The sequence below is a fragment of the Chlamydotis macqueenii genome, chromosome 1 (assembly GCF_036417535.1).
Source record: "Chlamydotis macqueenii isolate bChlMac1 chromosome 1, bChlMac1.mat, whole genome shotgun sequence".
NCBI lineage: Eukaryota > Metazoa > Chordata > Aves > Otidiformes > Otididae > Chlamydotis > Chlamydotis macqueenii.
The window spans coordinates 135,392,143-135,412,196 of NC_141556.1; the positions used below are offsets into that span (position 1 = coordinate 135,392,143).

Consider the following 20,054-nt stretch of genomic DNA (forward strand, 5'->3'; position numbering starts at 1 on the left):
CTAGTTTTTTTAATAAATAACAGTTTTATAGGTTCTTCATAAAAACAAAATTGGAAAAATAAATGCCAAAAACCCTTGATAAAACACGATTTAAAACCGAAACTGAGTCAATCAACAGTCTTTCACTTTTTGCAGTTTAACTTACAGAAATCAAACAAATTGTAAAAGGGATTGTCCAAGCAATGAACAGATTAAAAGTCATGTATCTTCTTATTAATAAAAAAGATTTTTTCTTGTCCTTAAGCACATGAGGCATATTTCTCTCCAAAGAAATAATAATAGTCTAAGAAGAAGAAAATTATAGTTTTTGCTGTACAGGTGCTCATATCAGTTTTGCAAGTCATGTGCACCTGATGCAAAAAATAGAGCAGTTTGTCAAGCCATATCTCCTGGGCATAAAATTATCTTAGTAAAGGGTTAAATGACCTTTAATGTAAATATACTTCAACTCAGTAGAGCTCCTGGTCTCTGTTAAGAGAGTCTTCAGGTAAATGTAGCATATACTTTTCTGTGAGTGCAGAAGCTGACAAGAGCAACTAAATATTCATACACAATACCTGATGAATATGTTGATCTAGTAATTTTTTTTTTAATTACTGAATTAATTTCATGCCCACAGAAGATGACTGATAGCATAAAATAGACGGTTTTCTTGTAAGCTTCTAAGGACGTAACCATGAAACAAATTCATAGAATAGTGATAAAATATTTAATTTTCAGATTGGAAGGAGGCCAACAGTAGAGATCAGTATATAATAATCTATATAGACACCCTTATGATTGCTTGGTTAACCAATACCACATGCTCTCGGGGGCGGGGGAACAAACCAAAACAAAAAAACCCTCCAGAAATAATAATAATAATAAAAAAAAACAAACCCAAAACAATCCACCACTACAACAAAAATCCCCATCACACCAGAGCAAAAAATGTGGTTAGCATTTGCGAATGACTATTATTTGGACAGGAAGGTCTACTGCAGACAGCAGGGAGCTACCTAGGCAAACAGGCAGCAGAACAGCAAGCAAACTATTCTTCCAAAAAACTGAAAAGTAACAGAGGTTGGGAGAACCAATTTAGAACTATATACAAATTTCATGTGCTGCAGTTAACAGTACGCCAGCAAACACCAAGAGTTAACAGCCCAAAGGAGTAACTCATCAACAAAAAAAGTGTTCAAAGAATCGAAACAAGATGCTAGCTTACAGTAAATACCGTGGCTATGAATAATATTCCATATATAATGACATACAGAAATGGCATATCCGTACCATAAAGACTATATATTCCATTTAGTTTGGAGTCCCTCTTAACAAATGAAAGAATTTATAGCATAACTAAATGTTACGTTAAACTTTGTTAAAAAAACTCAGTCATCTGAATACAGCAAAATTATTAAGATGGATTTAAACGTATTTATTACATTTAAATCTTCAATCCTAGCTTGCAGAACTGTTCCTTTTCCAGTCAGCTCTACTTTGATGTTTACCTATACTCACTCTTGCAGCTGCTGTATGTGTTCCCTTGTTTATCAGAACAAAAGAAAATTCAAAGTTTTCACTGGTAAGTCAATCAAGATCTGAAGGTAAATCTCCCAAAGATAAAAGAACAGTTTAATCAACTCACTGAATAATTTTGTACTAGGTTAAGAAAAAAAATACTTGGAACTTTACCTCTTGTTGCTTTTGAAGCCTCTCAATAGCATTCTTTTCACGAGAAATTAAGGCTTCAGACTTTGCTTGATGTGTCCTCTCTAACTCATGACGTAGCTCAGAGATTTCTTTCTGGGTCTGCACTTTCTCCTCCATTTTAATCTTTGCTATTTCAACTTCTTTAAAATGTTCTAGCTTTTACATAAAGAAGGAAGAGTGGGTTAAGTAGGGCCATCTTCAAATTGAAAAAGACAAACCCTCTTCAGACCATTCTAAATTTCACTTAGAAATCCTGTTAGGAAATGTATGATAATTTGATAAAAATAAATTACTGCGATAAAAGTATCTTAGCAGCACACTACTTCCATGTCTCATATAATTTTCATGCATTTATATGTCATCCCAAAGCAGATCTTATACACAACTAATAGCTTTACACAAGAGCAAAACTGAGGCCTATGAAAAAAACCACACTGCAGGAGTGATCAACTGCTTGCAATTAAGGAAGGGCCACACTCTTCAGTTCCTCCTCTGACACTGTCTCTATTCTTGCCTCTTTAGCAAAGAGTCACTTTTGACTGGTAATGCAAGAAATGGCAGAAGCAGACCCATCCTGAATCACTCAAGAACAACAGAAATTCACCTGGACATGAAAAAAGTGCAGAACATGTCAAGAAATGCAGAAGTGTAAGACCACATAAAGAGGGTTACAGAAACAGAAGTCCTGATTCTCAGATTTCTTAGCACAACTGAAAAAAAAAACCTAAATGGATACAAACAGGAAAGTATGTATCTTGCAACTGCACAGAAGAATCATAGGGAACATGCCTCCACACAATGTGAGAAGTGCAATATATGCAAGAATAAATGAAGTTATAAAGAACTATAATAAAAATTTGCAAGAAAATCGAAAGCAAGCATGTAAGAAAAAAATGTGAGAAAAATGAGCAAAACTATAAAAAGAGAATGATGGGGGAGTGGGGAGGGAATGATAGAGGTTAGATTTACATTAGACATAAGGAAAAATTTTTTACACTGAGGGTGGTGGAACACTGGAACAGGTTGCCCAGAGAGGTGGTGGAGGCCCCATCCCTGGAAACATTCAAGGCCAGGCTGGATGAGGCTCTGAGCAACCTGATCTAGTCTGGGATGTCCCTGCTCCTTGCAGGGGGATTGGACTAGATGACCTTTGAAGGTCCCTTCCAACCCAAACGACACCATGATTCTACAAAAAACTGTGAGACTTGAGAAAATAAGACATAGACATATGTCTTGTTTAACAAGGCATAGACACATAGTAGGAATGTCTGAGCAAGGAACTAAGGGCTGTGGGCATAAATTTTGTTAAAAATTAAAGAAATGGTGAGACAGTACAGCATTACTTGTACATACACAAATTGGATTATAAACGTCTTACAGGAATTCACGTCACATTGCTAAGGAATCTGTGTAAAGTTAATTGAATTTAGAAGTTAGTTATATCTGGTTAGAATTCCAATCTCCTTTGTTGCAACTGCTTAGCTTAAATCAAGACAAATTAACATGTTTTACATACTAAAAAGATAGTGCCTGTTGGGGAATAAAGACTAAATGAAAAATGAAGGTAAAATACATTGGCAGTTTTAACACTCCATGCTTCTACTTGTCTAGCTGAATAAATATGACTACAATGATTTCCTCAAACAGTTTATATGTAGATGAGTGTCTTTCAAAGTGTGTCCAAGAATTCTACCTGATTATCAGATTATCATTTTTGTATCCAAATAAACTATTAATCTTGACATAAATTAATGGAAAAAACCCACCATATTTAAATGAACTACAGTTAATTTAATTTTTTCTATCCAAATAAACTGTTGATCTTGATAGAAACTGTTGATCTTGACAGAAATATATAAGAAAAACCCCCATATTTAAATGAACTGCAATATTCTCTCTGCTCTATTTTTCAGACATAAGGATTATCAATGGATTATGTGATCAAAAAAATCCTAATTTTATTCCCAAAATGAAGGAAAAGTCTCTAAGAGAGCTGTCTTCAATTATAGGAAGAAAAAGAACCCAACAGAAATAATTCATAATATTGTTTGTTATTATTTCAGTGTTTCTGTGTAATGTTTTGAAACAGCATGCAAATTCTCAACAGTATTAAAAATTAACTCAACTATCTGTCAAGCTACATAGCAGCAATTCACACCTCTCAGTTGCTACGCATTATATTGAAATTCAAGTTTCAAAATCTTAGCAGGGAAGGAAAATGAACAGTATGATTAAGCAGAATCAACATTTTTCCATAAGACAAAATAATCAAAAGAGCAAATAAAATTTACCAAATTAAGACAATCAAAATAGGAAAAAGTTGTGTTACAAATTAACATCAGAATAAGAAGCTTAATGTTCTGTGCATATTTAACAAAAAAGGGAATGGAAAATATATACATGCTGTATCATAAAATTAACAATTGATATTGGATTAATGTAGCTTTTTGTGTTTGTTGTAACTCACTATTAGATCTTTTCTTTCAATCTACCTTTAAGTATTAAAAGTTTGTAACATGTAGTCAAAATTAAGAAATGTCTCCCTTAAATTCAATGATGAGAGTCATACCTTTTGACACATTTCCGCTTGAAGCTGCTTCTCTATTTCTTTTCTATAGTCATTAAGTTTTACTTCTAAAGATTCGTATTTCTGATGCTGGGGATAAGAGTCTGCAAACTGTTCATCAATAAGCTGAAGCTTCTCAGCTATAAAAAAAAAGCAACATATCCATCATAATTTAAAAACAGTCATCACAGTTATCGTACCAAAGTTCCTGTAGGAACCTGTCTCTCTGTAGGAAGTTCCTTAGTTTATTTACCTCAATAGCACTGCCACAGAAAGACCTGTGCGGTACAAAAGCAGAGGCAGCACAGAAATGCCATTTATCAGCTCTGTGCCACACAACATATACCTAGGAGGAGGCACTTAGCTGTTTAGGCACTCTTTGTGGTAGGACATAGTCATTCCTTCTCTTTATCATGGATGGACAAGAATTTTTTTTTGCATGCAACTTTCAGGTTTTTTGTATTACTAATAGCATGCATATTGTAAGTCAAGAACTCCCAGTCTATACCTAACTTTGACTGAAACACTATCATAGAAAGAGAAGCGAGGCATGCATTTACAATTATGTTTTCCAGAACATATTCCAGCAAATAACATTTACAGTCCATCTAAGATGTTATAGCTAAATGCCTAAAAAAATATCTGAGTGATAAAAACGAAAAACAAAATCATGACAAGACTTTTGCCATGTTTTAAGAAAGGTTAGAAAACCAATGTACTAGTAAAAGGTATGACCTTTACTTACTATTACTTTAGGTTGCATTTGAGTAAGTGATGAATTAATACCACTCATACAATGTATTAATCCGTACCATTTACCAATATGACAATTTTTGAGAGGACTTGATTTCAGAGGTTGCACTTACCAAGAGATCTTCTGTAAGGAGGCACTGAGGTTGTCTGAGTTTCTGTGTCACGAGTTTCCTTACTTAGATGATGCTCTGTAAGTCCGATTAAAATCTGCATAAGAAAACCTATCAAGATCCAATATATTAGTTATTTCTGATTTCATATCAAAATTGAATTTTGAGCCTGTAATTAACAAAGTCATTTCACTACATAAGGAAACGAATTCAATTTATGGAAAGAACCAAGTATTTAAGTAAAAATCAATGCTGGTAAACTATTAAGATTTTTATTACAAGCATATTCCAGTCTCTCATTCTGCAAAAGCTGTCTTTTTACAACTTTTCCTTTCATCCATTTCTCTTTGTCTCCTTGACTTCTAAGGTCATTTGAGAGAGCAGATTATTATTACTACTCTAATTATGAGGTCATTAGGCAACAGGGGTTTCTGAAGATCAAGCTACTTTAGACTATACAATATAGCTAGGTTTTATCAAGTAGACATAAGAATTATTTGTTATATAAAACAATGGAAAGTCAATTAAATCTTTTAACTAGTTTTTGAAGTACATTATGCAAGCTAATACAGTTATAAATACAAACCAAAATCTGGCCTTGTCAAAGTCAGCGTGAAAAGCTTACAAAGAGCATCATATTTAATACCTGATTACTGACTTTTTTTTGGTATTTCTAATGTTCGAGCCATTTATTTTGTAGGTGCATGTTAACACTTAATCCACACTACAAACAGAAGTTGGATAATGCTGAAATATAATATCCATCCTCCTGATGTACTGCAAGTTTCAAAATCTTACTGAATCCATATTATTCCATACCAACATACGCTCCAGGAATTGGAGTTTCTATTGCTCACATCTTAATAAAAATTCAGCTAACACAATTATCCTTGTCTGCATCATGTATAAACATCTTGTACCTTTATTTTCCTTCCGAGCTGCTGAAGTCTGTAAGAAATAAAAGATGTTTTAGCCAGTCTACTATTTAATCACAACTGCAATTTAAGCTTATTTTCAAAATCAAAACAACTTTACCAGTGATTTGTAAAGACTGGATTTTGGATTGATCCTCATTAATTGAAGAAGATCTTGCATAGTCCACAGCTTTGCGGGGAAAAAAAAAAATCTAAGTTAGAAAAGGTTAACTACTTTAAAAATATTTCAAATATATCATAGGCACTATTTTACAGTTGTAGAATGTTTTCCATTCAAGAAAGATCTATTTACCAACTTGTAAAACCATTTTCAGAGCCCTGCTGTCCTAGTATTACATTTAATTATCTCCATTACCCAAGACATGCAGCAGACAGCATGTAGTTTCATGACCAACTGAAGCTGTGAAAAGATAGTTTTGTTTCCTCCCCACTCTGTGTACATGCTTTAGCTACCTTCCTTGCCTCTTTTCTTGAATTATTATACAAATCAGATGAGCTCATCAACTCAAATGATGCATAACTACTCACCAAGTCAAAAAATTAATTTTCAGTTAGAAATAACTTCACCCTATCGCATACTCATAGAGGAGAAACAAAGAGAGGGGAAGGACTGCCCTTTTTAGCCAGAGCTTGTAGTTAGAACAGCTTAAACTGATCATGAACCACACTTTCAGGGAACTGAATGGCCAGACAAGAGGCTAGCTTTAATCGGGATCAGTTCCCCAAGTGGTCTGCGACGCAGCCTCACAAACGGTCAGGCCAGACTGCAGCTATGGTGAAGCAAGTATGAGGTTAAGAGGCTTGTGCCATGTCTTCCCAGAACAGCTTATTGCCAGTGTAAAGTATTCATGAAAATGGCCTTGAATATTTGAAGTCTTTCACAGAGATGTTCAGAAGCTGTACTTACATTTGCATTTCACTATCACAAAAGGGGATTTTTTTCAATTCTGTTTGAATGTAACTCACCAGAAAGCAACACTCCTAGAAGTCTTAGAAGAGGTGAATTACTCAACTTACCTGCTTCTTCTCTAATCCACTTTCTGGAAAGAAAACAGAAAGTGAATACTCATAGCCACATCTCTGTAGATGATCTGCCACCAAACTGTTGGAAGCTGCGATCAAAATGGAACTGTCATCATTTGGAACAGTCCGTGGCTGAAGTTCTCCACTTAAAATTGGGTGCATTAGTTCATGGATTAGCTGGTTTCGGAGCTGTGTCTGATACAGAAAAGACATAATATTCTCAGTTTACATGTTATTCAATGACAGTTTTTATTTTTCAAAATTCATGGGAAGTCTCATTTTACTTTTACAAGTTGTATTACAACCTACATAGCAGAAATGGGTAGACTAACTTTGGCAAAATTTGAAAGAGTGCTTGGGACACCGCGCCTCTCTTCAAAACACTCTAACAGTGGCTGCAATGATCTTTTGAGTTTCCCTCAAGGTATATCACAAGTAGGACTGAAAAGAAGCATTGTTCTCAGTAAAGAGCTCGCATAAACTCCACTCCAGTACTGCCAGCTTCATTTTTAGATCATTGCTTTCCTGTTCTCCTCTCTGGCTTAAATAAGGTCTACCTGATGCGGCCTCAATTTCAGGCGTACTTGGAAAATTCACTTGTCCTCTTATGAGTCTCATATAAAGAAACTATCGATACAATCACAAAAGCAGGTGGGAAAATAAACAGGAAATTCAATGTCTCTACTATCAATTATTTTGTAAGGAAGCAAAAGGGTACTAATCAAAAAAGCCTACAGGCACTAATAATAATTAAATTGCATTTTTTATTATTTATTTGCATTCTATGAGTTACAGTAGAGAAAAAAAAATAACCTAAAATCAAAAAGTCTCCCTCCTGTAAAACGAAGAAATAATAATTTTTCTTATATAATTATACAAATTGTTTATAGTGTACTAAAAGTTCACAAAATAAATAATGTTTTAAGCTTTCCACAGCAGGGATGCAACAGCAACAAAGTTGATTAAAGAAACAGTGTGTTACCAAAAATGGTAAAGCAAAAATGCTTACCAAAACTTAACAAAGCTAGATCATTAGACTAGCCTGGTATTTTAGCACAGCCTTCTACAAAATTAGATAATAGAGATAAATGAAGACAACTGAAAAAAAATGTTTTCCGTATTGATTTCTGAACTTGTCCAGTTTCAACCAAATTTGACAGAGATGAGGTTGTCTCAAAAACAACTGAGACCAGCAGCCTCTTACACATCTCAGGACAAAGTGCAGGTGGAAAACACAGGGCTAAATCTCTGTCCCTGCTATGGGAAAAGGCGCCAGAAATCGGTTGTTGTATGTTGGCCATTCAGCATACCTGTAGCTCCAGATCTGCCCTGGCTCTCACCAGCAGAGGCAGTCAGAGAATACAAGAAAGCTGAGAGTATTCTTATTAGATGTAAGAGTTTGCAGGAATCCATTAAAAACCCAACTGTACTAATTCTTCAGCTCAAAAAAGCTACTAATTCTTTAATAAAATGTATAATCTTCTACACAATGAAAACAGAAGCAGGAAAATAATAGCGTGCCACCTGACAGACTATTAGTTATGTCAAGGCAAGAAATGGTTCAACCACTGCAAGCTTGATACGGAAATCACTAAGGAAGAAACAAGTTGTCCTGAGCAGGGAATTCTTGTCCATAAGCTTATCAGTGGTACTCTTGTACATCTTGATTTTTCTAATTTTTTAAAAAACTTTAATGAATTTGGCAGAAAAAAAAACCAGGAACTAAAAAAATTTGCAGGTGACATAAAGATGTGTACACAAGTATAGAAAGATCAAGATGTCATTAAAAAAATTCAATTAGATGATGCTTAAAGACTAGAAAAACTGAAACTTGCATGAAATACAACATTTCAGCATTTAAGGCCTGATGCAAATTTCTGGCTGTAACACAAGGGATTTAGCATTTGGAAAAAGCAAGGTGTGGATGTGTCAATCAAACGACGACTAGCACTACAGATATAACATGATTCAAAAAGAGATATATGCAGCCTTCCACAGATTCTCCCACAAAAACAGGGAAGAATTAATATAATTCTAAACTTTGTCTGGAAAGTTCACAACAGTTATGATCCACCTTCCTTTAAAAAAGGAGGAAAGACTTCAAAATGTTGCAGAGGACTGCTGGGATAACCAGCAATGAGACTACTGCACTTTGACTTGCTTAGCATTGTAGAACAAAATGCTGAAGAAAAGGTACAACTGCTGCCTGTGAAGTCACCAAGAGGAGCAAGGGCTACCTAAACCACAAGATACATTCAGCAGAAGAAAAAAAAAGGCCAGAGCAAGTGTAAGTAAACCCAGGCTACAAATCAGAACAAAGTTTCACTGTTGAACACAACCATATTTTAGAACATTCTCCTCAATGAGCAGACAAGGAGAAAACAGCTCAAATGATTTTCAAACAGAACTGGAATACTTCAGGGGGACAATTCACATAGCATGTTTACCTATAATAAGTAAAAAACTGACTCTGAGACCTAAGAGGCCCTTTCCAATTCTGTATTCTCATTTATTCCTCTCTTCCCTGCTTGACTTTTTTTCTCAAACATAGGTATTTTCAAAGACCCAAACCAGGCCTTCAACATTCCTGAAAAGCGCTGGAGATTAATCTACTGAAAAGCACCGTTTTAGGGAGAAACTTGTTTCTGGCAATTAAAAGCTGAATATAAATTAGGCTGTGGCAAAAACAGTACAGCTAGGGAGAGTGCGAAACACATTTATTTGGCATGACTTTCACTGCTTTCAGTGTTAAGCAGTACAGCGAATCATAGGTAGCACCTGGGGGGAATAAAACACACCTTAAGTGTGTCCAGCACACCTCGGTTCTTAAAAGTCTGATAGAGCCTTTTCCGGAGTTCATCTTGGGACAGGGCCTCCCTTTCAACCGAAGCCATCCTGCCCTACAATACTAGGGGGAAGAAAAAAAAAATAAAAAGGACATTATTGCCTCCCAGCCGCCCCAGCCTCCCCCTCACGCAGGCCTGGGCTTTCCCGGGACACAGCCTCCCCCGTACCCACAATGGAGGGCGGCAGGCAGGCCCCGGCCCCAGCGCTGCGCCTCGGCCCCTCGCTCCCTGCCTGAGCCGCGGCGGGGGTTCCCCGGGGCCGTTCCGGGAGCGGGACCGGGGCCGGGACCGGCAGCACCACCACCGCCGCCGCCGCCGCTGCAAGGCGCCAGCTCCCGGCGGAGGCTGCGGCGTCACGGAGGCGCCGGATGTCGGGGCGGGCAGAGAGCAGTGCTTCCGGGCGGCCGTTGGGAGCCGTTGGAGAGGTGGCCTGGCGGGGTAGGCGGCGGGACCCTGTGGCTCTGCATCCTTCCCTTCTCTCTCCTTCCCTCCACCTCGGGCAGCCCCTGAAGGGCGCAGCCCTTCCCCGCGGGTGCGCACCTTCTTCCCTGGGGCTCCCTTCCCCGCCAGGAGCCCCGGGCGAGCCTGTGGGCGCTGGGGCGCGGCGAGGGGGGTCACTCCCCCCCGCCGGGTAACTCGCGAGTCCCACGGGGGCGAAGCTGGGCCGTGGGGCTTCGTGGGATCGGACGGCGCCCGCGGTGTGCGAGGGTGATGGCCGCCGTTGTCCCGCCGTTGTCCCGCCGTTGTCCCGCCGTTGTCCCGCCGTTGTCCCGCCGTTGTCCCGCCGTTGTCCCGCCGTTGTCCCGTTCTACTGCCTGTCTGTAGGGCCCCCTGGGAGAGACGGCTGAGGGGGTTCCCCGGGGGCTGGTACAGCACGTTACTTCATGGGATCTTGGCCGTCCAAGTCCCTGGGAGGGCTGTCCGGGGTTAAATCATGAGTCAGTTGTAGAGCAAGAGTTTTTAGGTAGTAGTGACTAGATTCACTTTGCAGGAGGTGTTCCCCTTTTTAAGGATATTTTCCCCCCTGTGTAAGTGTAAATATGCATGCATTAATAAGTGTTTGTTTCTCTTTAGCCTATGGTAAATATGAATAGGAAGCATGGTCGCTGATTTTTAGGAGCATTTTGGGATGGATTAAGAGTTTGTATATAGACTCATCAATAAAGCATGTCTTGTGGTTTTTTTTTCCTAAGGAACGCTGTTTTGAAGAATGTCTGGAAGTTTCTACTTTGTGATAGTTGGTCATCATGACAACCCGATATTTGAAATGGAATTTCTGCCTCCTGGAAAAGTAGAGTCCAAGGTATGTTTTTTCCCGTGATACTCCTATATAATTATGGTGCGTTTTCTTCCGTAATTTTGCAGTGTATTAGAAACATGACCAGCATGTTGTTAAAAGTGTTACTAGTATCCAGTGTTTTCTTTTTTTCTTTTTACAGAAACAGAGGGAGTAAAACTGGAGTTCTTGAGTCTCTTACAGATTCTTTGCCAGATCATACTATGCGGTGAAGAATATATTGCTCTTAGTGTGCAGAAGAGCTTTTTTAACTGTTCACTATCTAATGCTATTTACTGTTATTCTTTATTTTAAGGCATCTGTATACAGTAATAAGGTAAAGTAAGGAACATAAATTTGAAAGCTGTAGTCAGTCCTTCTTTATGCTATAAAGAAATCTTATTTTTTAATTATATTCAATAGTCATGCTTGCTTTTAAGAAAGATCTAAAACTTGTATTGATAAATACACATTTGAGAATGTGAAAATATGAGACTGCTCAATAAGTAGTGTTTCCAGTGGGAAAAGAATAAATCTGTCTATTGTGATATTACGTCAAAGAAAAAAATAGACTTCAGAATAAAAGTGTGTGCATCTGTGTGTCCAAAAATGGAAGTACAAGCCGTCACTGATTTGAACAGCACGATGTCATCTGTATTTTGAACTAGTGTCCCACAAAAAAAAATCATAAATAAGACTAGTTGGATTAGACTTGGTGGGTGTGGGGATGTGTCAGATAGTGGAAAATTCAGTTTCTGCATTCTGCTAATGGAATTAACTTGGCTTGGTAAGCTTCTCATCTCACTAAGGTTGAAATACTAAATTTTCTCCTAAGAGAGAATCTAGACTTAATGTGCACTGAAGGGGAACCAGTAGACATTGATATATTTTGGCAACTATCACTTCTGTTTCCGAGATGTGCCATTTAAGAGTGAATTGAGTGCAGATGTGCACCTGCCTGAAATAAGTCATTTGTGGAACATATGTGGTAAATCAGCACAAGCTTTTTCCCTTTAAACTTCACTACTTAGTCTCTTCCTCATTGAGGTTTAATGCAGCTTGCAAAGCTGTAATGCCCTGAGCCAAACTTGATTTGGAGGAAAAACAGTGCACTGAGAGGTGTGAGAGTGGCATTAATAAGCATCCCTATATTATGAGAAACAGTGCGAGACTACTTATGTTTCCAGTCTAATAGAAGCTAACAGTATTGTTCAGTCCTGTTTCTTCTTGGCAGTTGTGCTTCGGTGTTCCGTTGGTATGCAAAGTAAATGGCTCCTTCCCCACATGACCCTTGTAGTGTTAGGGCCACATGCTGTGATTACTCTATGAAGGCCATTCATGTTTAGAATCATAGAATCACAGAATAGTTTGGGTTGGAAGGGACTTTTAAAGGTGATCTAGTCCAACGCCCCTGCAAAGAGCAGGGACATCTCCAACGGGATCAGGTTGCTCAGAGCCCCGTCCAACCTGCATCTATTATCAGTGTATCTGTCCTCTGTATCTCTCTCTGCTTTCCCTATCTGTCCCACAGCTTTTACACACTGTAACCTATTGTTCATTTTCTGCCAAATTTGATAGAGAAGTTATGGTCCAAGAAATGCTAAATTGCTGTAAATTTCACAAAAACAGGTGACTGGAAAGCAGAGAAAAAGACTTTTATCAGGGCCTCTGTTGTGGAATAAGTTTGCAGTGGGAGATTACTCATTGGTAAGCAAAGGAATTCACGCTTGAATTCATTCCTGAGCTGTAGATCTACGTAGGTTTTATTGGTTTTGCTGCTCTCAAGACTGGTTGTGTGATTACCTTTTGATTATGACATTTTTCTCCCTTGAAACCAAATATTGTGACAATATATACTAGTTTCACTTAATTACAGGATGGCACGTGTGGCAGAAGAGGAGTATATATAGCTTTATGTAACTTGAGCAGTAGTTGTTTAGCAACTTGAGAAAATTATTGTTTATTTTTCACTCCTTTCACTGAATTACTAATCCTCTGTCTTCTGGAAATACATTAGGATGATCATCGCCATCTCAACCAGTTCATTGCCCATGCTGCTCTTGACCTAGTAGATGAGAACATGTGGCTTTCTAACAACATGTATCTGAAGACTGTGGACAAGTTTAACGAATGGTTTGTTTCTGCTTTTGTCACAGCTGGACATATCCTTCCCTCTTCTCTTTCCTTATATTTATATAGGAAGAGCCTTTTGCCAGAAAGGGTTAAGTCAGATGAGATGAGCGTGGAACAGGTTTCTCTGGCTATTCACCACTATTATTGTTAGAGAGAGTAACCAGCTTCAGAATGAATTAAGTTGGGAGGCACAGCAGTTGTTGAAAATTGGGACCAATTAGAAAGATGGATTTATCCTTTTGGAAGAGCTGAAGTAGCCTAATGAAATGTGGAGCTCACACAGGATAGAGGAAGGAGGTATAAGAGTATCTGAGCAGGCTGATATGATTGTCTGTTCCCATCCCTTTTGATAGTGCTAGAGAGGAGAAGCAGGAATAAACATGCTCAGGGTAAATCACACTCATCTTGAAAATGTGGTGCCAAGGCTTGATCTTATGTACAGATAGTCCTAGAAGTGTGTGTTGTGAAACATTTGTTATGCAGAGAAAGTAACATTGAACATCATTTTAACTTCACGAGTATATGGCAAAGGTGCTGAGAGTGTCATCCGCATTCAGAATTGAATAACCTTGAATAGAGAGGTGATTATTTTCAAATAGGGCAATTTTTAAACATAAAGGTAGTGCTTTCAAAATTTCACTGCTTCAGTTACTTCTTTGAATGCTTCCTCCAGCAGGGTCACTGCTATTTCATGTATAGCTAAACATTTTAGGTATATGCAGAATTAGGGGTAAATGCTTATCTCAGGATATGTTAAATGTCTCTCTTCTTTGCAAATGTTAAATTTTCCTTAATTGCTTTACATATGAGATTTATAATGCTTCATGATGTAAGGCAAGAAGATGGAATTAAGAACTTCTTTAATGATGTATATGACTTGTATATAAAGGTAAGAACCCACATCTTATGGTCTCACTGTTAAGTGTGTTCTGCTGTACATGCTCAGGCACGCCTGTATTAGCATGTTTTCTCGTGGGGGGCCTGTGTAAGTGGAGAAGCACCCACGCTGTCCATATCAGCCAGAATTGGTAACATGTGACATAAAGGCTGTATTTTCTATTAATAGATTTTTCTAAATTATTATAAACTGTGGTCTTTCAGAAGTTATTTTCATTTTAGTCCAGTGATGCTGGGCAGTATTGTGTCATTAACGGTGATAATCTGCAGAAGCCTGGTCAAAGCGCTTCGCTCTGAGAACAAGCAGCCCGTGTTCTCACAGCCTGGCAGTACTTCCAGGAGATGCGGCATTTGCAAGCACTGGTCGGGAGAATTGCCATCTCGGCTGCCTACAGGGACTCAAATGATGATCATTTCCAAACCAGAAATTTCCACCAGTGTCAGGATGGATTTGTTCTGAATCAAGGAGCTGGTGCTAAGGGATGGCTGTGCACATAAATGGGGAGAACTCAAGGGCCTGGAAAGCAAATGACTGTTGAGGAGCTCCGTGCTCTTAGGTGGCACTAAATAGGCTGGAAGCTAATAATTGTCGTTATAAGTAACATTTTCTAGTGCTGGACTTCGTGCTTATTGATGAATTTTTCTTCTTTCCTCAGTTTGCAATGAATCCATTTTATGAACTCAATTCTCCTATTCGATCCAGTGCCTTTGAAAGGAAAGTACAGTTCCTTGGGAAGAAACACCTTTTAAGCTGAACAAATAGATTTCCTGCGTGAGTGTTTTTTCCATAGTTTCGTGATTATTTGAACTGTAGTACTTCTGGTTAGTTCTCAGCATGTTTGATATTCATCTTCTGAAGACTGACAAACTGGATGCTGAAACAGCTTTTTTTTTTTTTTTTTTTTTTTTTTTAGCCAACCTAGATAAGAACACCCAAGCTTCTCTGGTTAAAACATGTATTTCTTAAGTTGTTTCCTTTTATGTGCTATGGATATGAAGTTTAAAAATGTCGGGGGCTGAATGGGTTCAAACTGAGACATGTGGGTGTTGATGCATATGCAAAATGTAAGCCTTTTATACAAGGTGGGAGGAAATCAGATCTAAATCAAAAGACATCTCCAGTCATGTGATGGAATATGAGCAAAGGGGAATTCTTGATTGTTGGGCCTTAGTGGTTAATTTTGTTATAAACTTTTCTATTTACAGTCCTTCGCTCGAGAAGTTATTCCTCAAACTAACTAGACTGTGGTATTAAATCAAGTCTATATTTATATTGTAATGTGTAATTTATGTGTTATAAAGTGGTCAATAAAAAGAAAAGAGGATGTATCAGCAAAGCTCTCTCTTCAGTATTTCAAGAAGTTTTGAGAAAAAACCATAGTTTTAAAGCTTAAAAATTCAAATTTACCACATTTAGCGCAATACATGTTGCATCAATGAAGTGAAGTACACCAGACCAGCTACGTTTGCCCTGACTTTAATTCTAATTAACACATGGAAAAGAAACAAACAAAATTTACATGTTTAAACCCACTTACTTATTTCCATTAGGTCTGCCAGTGCTGAAATTTTCTTTTTGAAAATGTTTAGACTAGGATCTTTGAACCATGAAACTCTGATTTGTTGAGGTTTCAGAGAGGAGTTACTTGGCCTGTGTGGCTACTACTCCATTGTAAAATGGTGCTAGGAACCCTTTGGCAAAACTTGCCATCATACCAACCCAGTAATTTTTAAATGAGTCATTTGGCATAAATGTACCTAATATTTTTGTTGGTTTCACAATCTTTTAAGTTATCTGTTTCCTTTTGCAGCAAATCTGCATAAGCTATCTTCTTGGGCATTCTTTTTTTAGATGTCTGAAAAGTAATTTCGAAAGGAAGTGGCATGCTGTTCTAGGAAGTACATTTTGCATAGTCTGTATAATTAAAGGGACCACATGTATAGGGTGCTTTAAACATAGAGTCACTGTATAAACTGTCACTGTAAAATATTCCGTGAGAAAAAGAACACAATATAAAGGTTGCAATATTTACCTTAAATAAAATGTGGAATGATGCATTATGGATGCCTGTTGAGTATACTTGAAATTATTTAGGAGAAAACTAGATAATCGCGGTAAGGCTACCTTTACTGTTGAGGTGGCAAGTGAAGATGGGAATACTGGTCTTTGCAGCATTATTTCATAAAAACTGCATTGTACAGCATTTTGATAATGTCATATAATCTTATGTAAATGAATTTTTTTTTTTTTTTTTTTGGCTATATATATCAAAGCAACCGAAACACACTTGAGGTAAATCATTCTCATTCATATGCTAAGGAGCCATTAAGCCCTTATACTGTTTTATGCTTCCTCCCCAGTAGCGTGATGGTTGGAAAAATACTAACAGTTATGGTTCACTGAGGAAATACTTATGTTAAATAATCATATATGTGGCAGTAAGAAAAGTTTTGGCAAAGATAAGGGATTAGCATTAAGAGTTTCTACCACTTCTAGAAACTGTGGTTTTTGATAGTTGTGTTCTTTTCTGCCAGCACACAGTAGGAAGTTAAGTAAGTAAAATGAAAGTACTTTATCTCTTGCCTGATCTCCGACAGCAGTTAGCCAAATGGTGCCCATTCTTACACGCCCCCCCCCCCCCCCCATACGTCTTTCCCCTCTTCTGAATATAGGAATTGTAAATGGGACATGCAGTCTCATAGGTCCATCTGGGCTTTAGGAAAAAACTGTTACTGGCCACAGGCAAGGGTGCTAACTCATTATATTAATCATTACAGAGTTTGCAGGGAGGCATATCATTGTCTCATGACAGAATTCTGAAGGACCGTGGCTAGACAGCTGTGTGTGATGGAACACTTGTTTATGCTTTGGATTGTAACTTTTTACAATGAGCTGAAAGATGGCTACCTGGAAGCAACAGGTGAAAGTTATCTTGTGATCAACCACAGTCACAAATCTGTTCTAGGTCTGAAAGATGCAGTTCTAGCATGCACCAGACAGTAACTTCCTCAGTGGACAAGGCAGAAGAGAAACCTCCTTTGTGAGTACTATGTTCATGCCCCATCTCAGAGGCTCAGGAGTAAAAATTCAAATGAAATCTGTTGCAGTATGAGAACACACACAAAAAAGATGGGGAAAGGCTGTTTAGTAGGGCCTGTTGCAACAGGACGAGGGGTAATGGTTTTAAAATAGAGGGGGGTAGACTTAGATTAGAAATTAGGAAAAATTTTTTTTACGATGCGAGTTATAGAACACTGGAACAGGTTGCCCAGAAAGGTGGTGGAGGCCCCATCCCTGGAAACGTTCAAGGCCAGGCTGGATGAGGCTCTGAGCAACCTGACCTAGTCAGGGATGTCCCTGCTCCTTGCAGGGGGGTTGGACTAGATGACCTTTGAAGGTCCCTTCCAACCCTAACCATTCTATGATTCTATAAGCAGCAGATAACCTGTATGCAACTTAGACTCAGCTTTCTGCAAGGTCTGTTACTGTTTAGGTAACATGTCTCATGTGGCATTGAGAAACAGAGCAACTGTTAAAGCAAGCAGCCTGGTCCTGGCAGCAATCTCATGCGAAGCATCTATATACTTTGCTGTAACATGAGCTGTGTCCTAGCTATAGGTTCTAATGCCCCCTCCCATTTTGCTCTCTAGTATGTGTAGCTTCCATCAGTCTCACCCATTTGCCATGACAGTATTTTTACTCTTGATTTTAAAGGACATTTGGAACTTTGCATGTATATTGTATCGTATGCTCTGTCACTCTGCAGAACTCTAAATATTGCTAAGAGGACCCCCTAATGCTTGAGGTACGTTAATACTCAGAATGAATCAGTGAACTGAAACATAAGCCACAAGTGCCTACCTTACCTCCATATTTAATGACAGATACTGAGCTTTCACAAAGTACAGAAATGCCTGCTTGTTATCAAGTATTATGAATTTTTGTACCTACCATCTGCTTGTCAAAGGACTTTTGCTTCTTTCAAGTACTTGATAGTTTCCCTCTGAGACCAAACCCTGACCTCAACATAATTCCTATAATGTCTTAAGTACTATGGCACATAATCCCCCCCTTTATCTTCACTAGCCACTTTTCTGATTAGCATACAGTTGTGGTACAGCAGCTTCCAGGGCACAACAAATGCATGTCCATTGTATTAAATTTTATTTGACTTTATTAAACCTACTTTTCAGATGGAGGCTTGGTAACCATGATGTCACATGGAAAGGGGACAGATGGGAAAACACAGATGGACTCTTAGGCACAAGACCAACCACATGGTTCTCATCCTTCATTGTTTCCTTTTAGCAATCTTATTTGAATCATGTCTATATAGTACTCTAGTCAGGGTAACTTCATCTCCTGTTGTGTTTCAACCTTAATCTCAGGAAAAATAAACATTAAAGGAAGCTTTAAGTAGTGAGGCAGTAGTTTTACAACAACTTCACATCACTAGCTAGTAGCCCCCAACACAAGCAACCTTCATTTTTCAAGCTTTTTGGTCTCTCAGCTTAAGATTAAGAGGAACTTGGCTGTTAGGTGACTGAAGCTTAAAACAACAGTTCTGTTACTGTACATGCAGGATGGTAAGAATGAATTAGACTTAGAATGTACAAAAGGTAAAAAATGCCACTTTTAAACAGGAGCAGCAGATCTGTGGAGTACAGTTGTCCTGGACAGGTTCAGGCAAGAATACAATACATTCACAAAAGTGTATTAAGAGCAACGAGAAGGGTTTGTGTTGCAAGCTTTACTTCCAAATAATTACACCTGGTACAGAGTGAACAGATACGTTAAAAGAAATCTCTTGCTGTTACTGCACTCTCATGAAGGGCTTTTCTATTGGAATAAAAGTTGCTGTACAGAAAGCAGAGCCTGTATAGTTTAGTGAATAACATGGCCTGTCCTATAGGCCTCAGACTTCCTTTTGAAGTCCACAATGCATACACGTGCATGCTTGTTAGCAGTCAGATTGCGCATTGAAGCAATTGTGCACTATCAAGTTTGCTATCACAAGGACAGTGGGTACTTGGAGAGACAACATTCAACAACTCCTCACACAAGTATTCTACCATTTAACTGCAACAGAGCCTCAAATGCACTTTCTGTGGTTTCATCTGCGTTACTGCAGAAAGACTGTCCATTAGATACAGAATTTGCTTCTGTTCATCATCATGTAATGAGTACAGTAATATAAAAGACATTGTCTTAAATATATAAGTCCATATCCTGATGGCAAATTAAATAAGGATCAAATTCAGCTCAATCACTAGCTGTAGGTATTTACTTGTATTAGGGCTGAAAAAAGCTGTCTCAATCTACTGTAAGTCAAGAGCTTCCTGAGTTCTTTATGTATTGCCAATCCTTAGTTTCACAGTGCAGAGATTACTGGTAAACACATTCATAGCTCAGGTTAACAGGAACAAGAAGTTTGGAACTTTAAGGCTGTATACTAAAAGTTCTCTTACAAGTTTGTCATAATGTGGATCCCTTCAAGTGCTATTAAAGCTGACTGAATAAAGCATATCTTTTTCGTAACTGAAAATGGTTACTCTTCAGGGACTCAGATTTTTTTTTTTTTACCTTATTGATCAGAAACACGCTAGAATGGGACTTAAGGCAAAGACATGTATTAATGTCAAAAAAACCATCAGTATCTTGCATTAAACTGCTGGAAAAAATCGTACAGCATTGGAATAGTAAATGAAAGGAAAATGGACATTAAATAAGTAGGAAATTTATTTCCTACTTAAAAATCTACACAAATTATAGCAACATTAGGCAATTAGAGAAGACCTGAAAGTAATTTATATTAACTTATA

At 38.0% G+C, this 20,054-nt stretch overlaps 2 protein-coding genes across 6 annotated transcripts in view; one reads left to right on the plus strand and one right to left on the minus strand.

Moving 5' to 3' along the window:
• OFD1 (OFD1 centriole and centriolar satellite protein) overlaps positions 1-10,263 on the minus strand; it is a 35,987-nt gene extending 25,724 nt beyond the window's left edge. The window contains exons 1-8 of one of the 3 annotated variants that reach the window (XM_086767936.1): positions 10,094-10,263; positions 9,878-9,987; positions 7,074-7,274; positions 6,157-6,225; positions 6,042-6,069; positions 5,125-5,232; positions 4,262-4,398; positions 1,675-1,848 (exon numbers count right to left, since the gene is read on the minus strand). In XM_086767936.1, coding sequence (XP_086624062.1) covers positions 1,675-1,848; positions 4,262-4,398; positions 5,125-5,232; positions 6,042-6,069; positions 6,157-6,225; positions 7,074-7,274; positions 9,878-9,973 — 813 coding nt within the window. In that variant the 5' untranslated portion in view covers positions 9,974-9,987; positions 10,094-10,263. Of the gene's footprint in view, positions 1-1,674; positions 1,849-4,261; positions 4,399-5,124; positions 5,261-6,041; positions 6,070-6,156; positions 6,226-7,022; positions 7,275-9,877; positions 9,988-10,093 lie in introns of those variants that run through there. The other 2 variants (XM_086767927.1, XM_086767919.1) reach the window with 2 other exon arrangements.
• Positions 10,264-10,330: 67 nt separating this feature from the next.
• Positions 10,331-19,766, plus strand: TRAPPC2 (trafficking protein particle complex subunit 2). Of its 3 annotated transcripts, XR_015261216.1 has the most exons (7): positions 10,331-10,363; positions 11,119-11,228; positions 13,219-13,361; positions 14,136-14,223; positions 14,888-15,003; positions 17,198-17,272; positions 18,426-19,766. XR_015261216.1 is itself a non-coding variant. In XM_086767973.1 (5 exons), the coding sequence occupies exons 2-5, from the start codon at positions 11,136-11,138 to the stop codon at positions 14,984-14,986; spliced, it is 423 nt and encodes a 140-aa protein (XP_086624099.1). In that variant the 5' UTR covers positions 10,331-10,363; positions 11,119-11,135; the 3' UTR covers positions 14,987-16,292. The 3 variants fall into 3 exon arrangements, 2 of the variants coding, with proteins under 2 accessions (XP_086624099.1, XP_086624107.1); XM_086767973.1 differs by lacking the exons at positions 17,198-17,272; positions 18,426-19,766 and having other exon boundaries at positions 14,888-16,292; XM_086767981.1 differs by lacking the exons at positions 10,331-10,363; positions 17,198-17,272; positions 18,426-19,766 and adding an exon at positions 10,392-10,792 and having other exon boundaries at positions 14,888-16,292.
• Positions 19,767-20,054: the final 288 nt, after the last annotated feature.

Bases quoted from the DNA above. Each gene is read 5' to 3' on its own strand.
- TRAPPC2 (XM_086767973.1), top strand. From the start codon at position 11,136: ATGTCTGGAAGTTTCTACTTTGTGATAGTTGGTCATCATGACAACCCG. The intron at 11,229-13,218 runs GTATGTTTTTTC...GAAATACATTAG, and splicing joins CTGGAAAAGTAGAGTCCAAG to GATGATCATCGCCATCTCAA. The intron at 13,362-14,135 runs ACATATCCTTCC...CTTAATTGCTTT, and splicing joins TCTGCTTTTGTCACAGCTGG to ACATATGAGATTTATAATGC.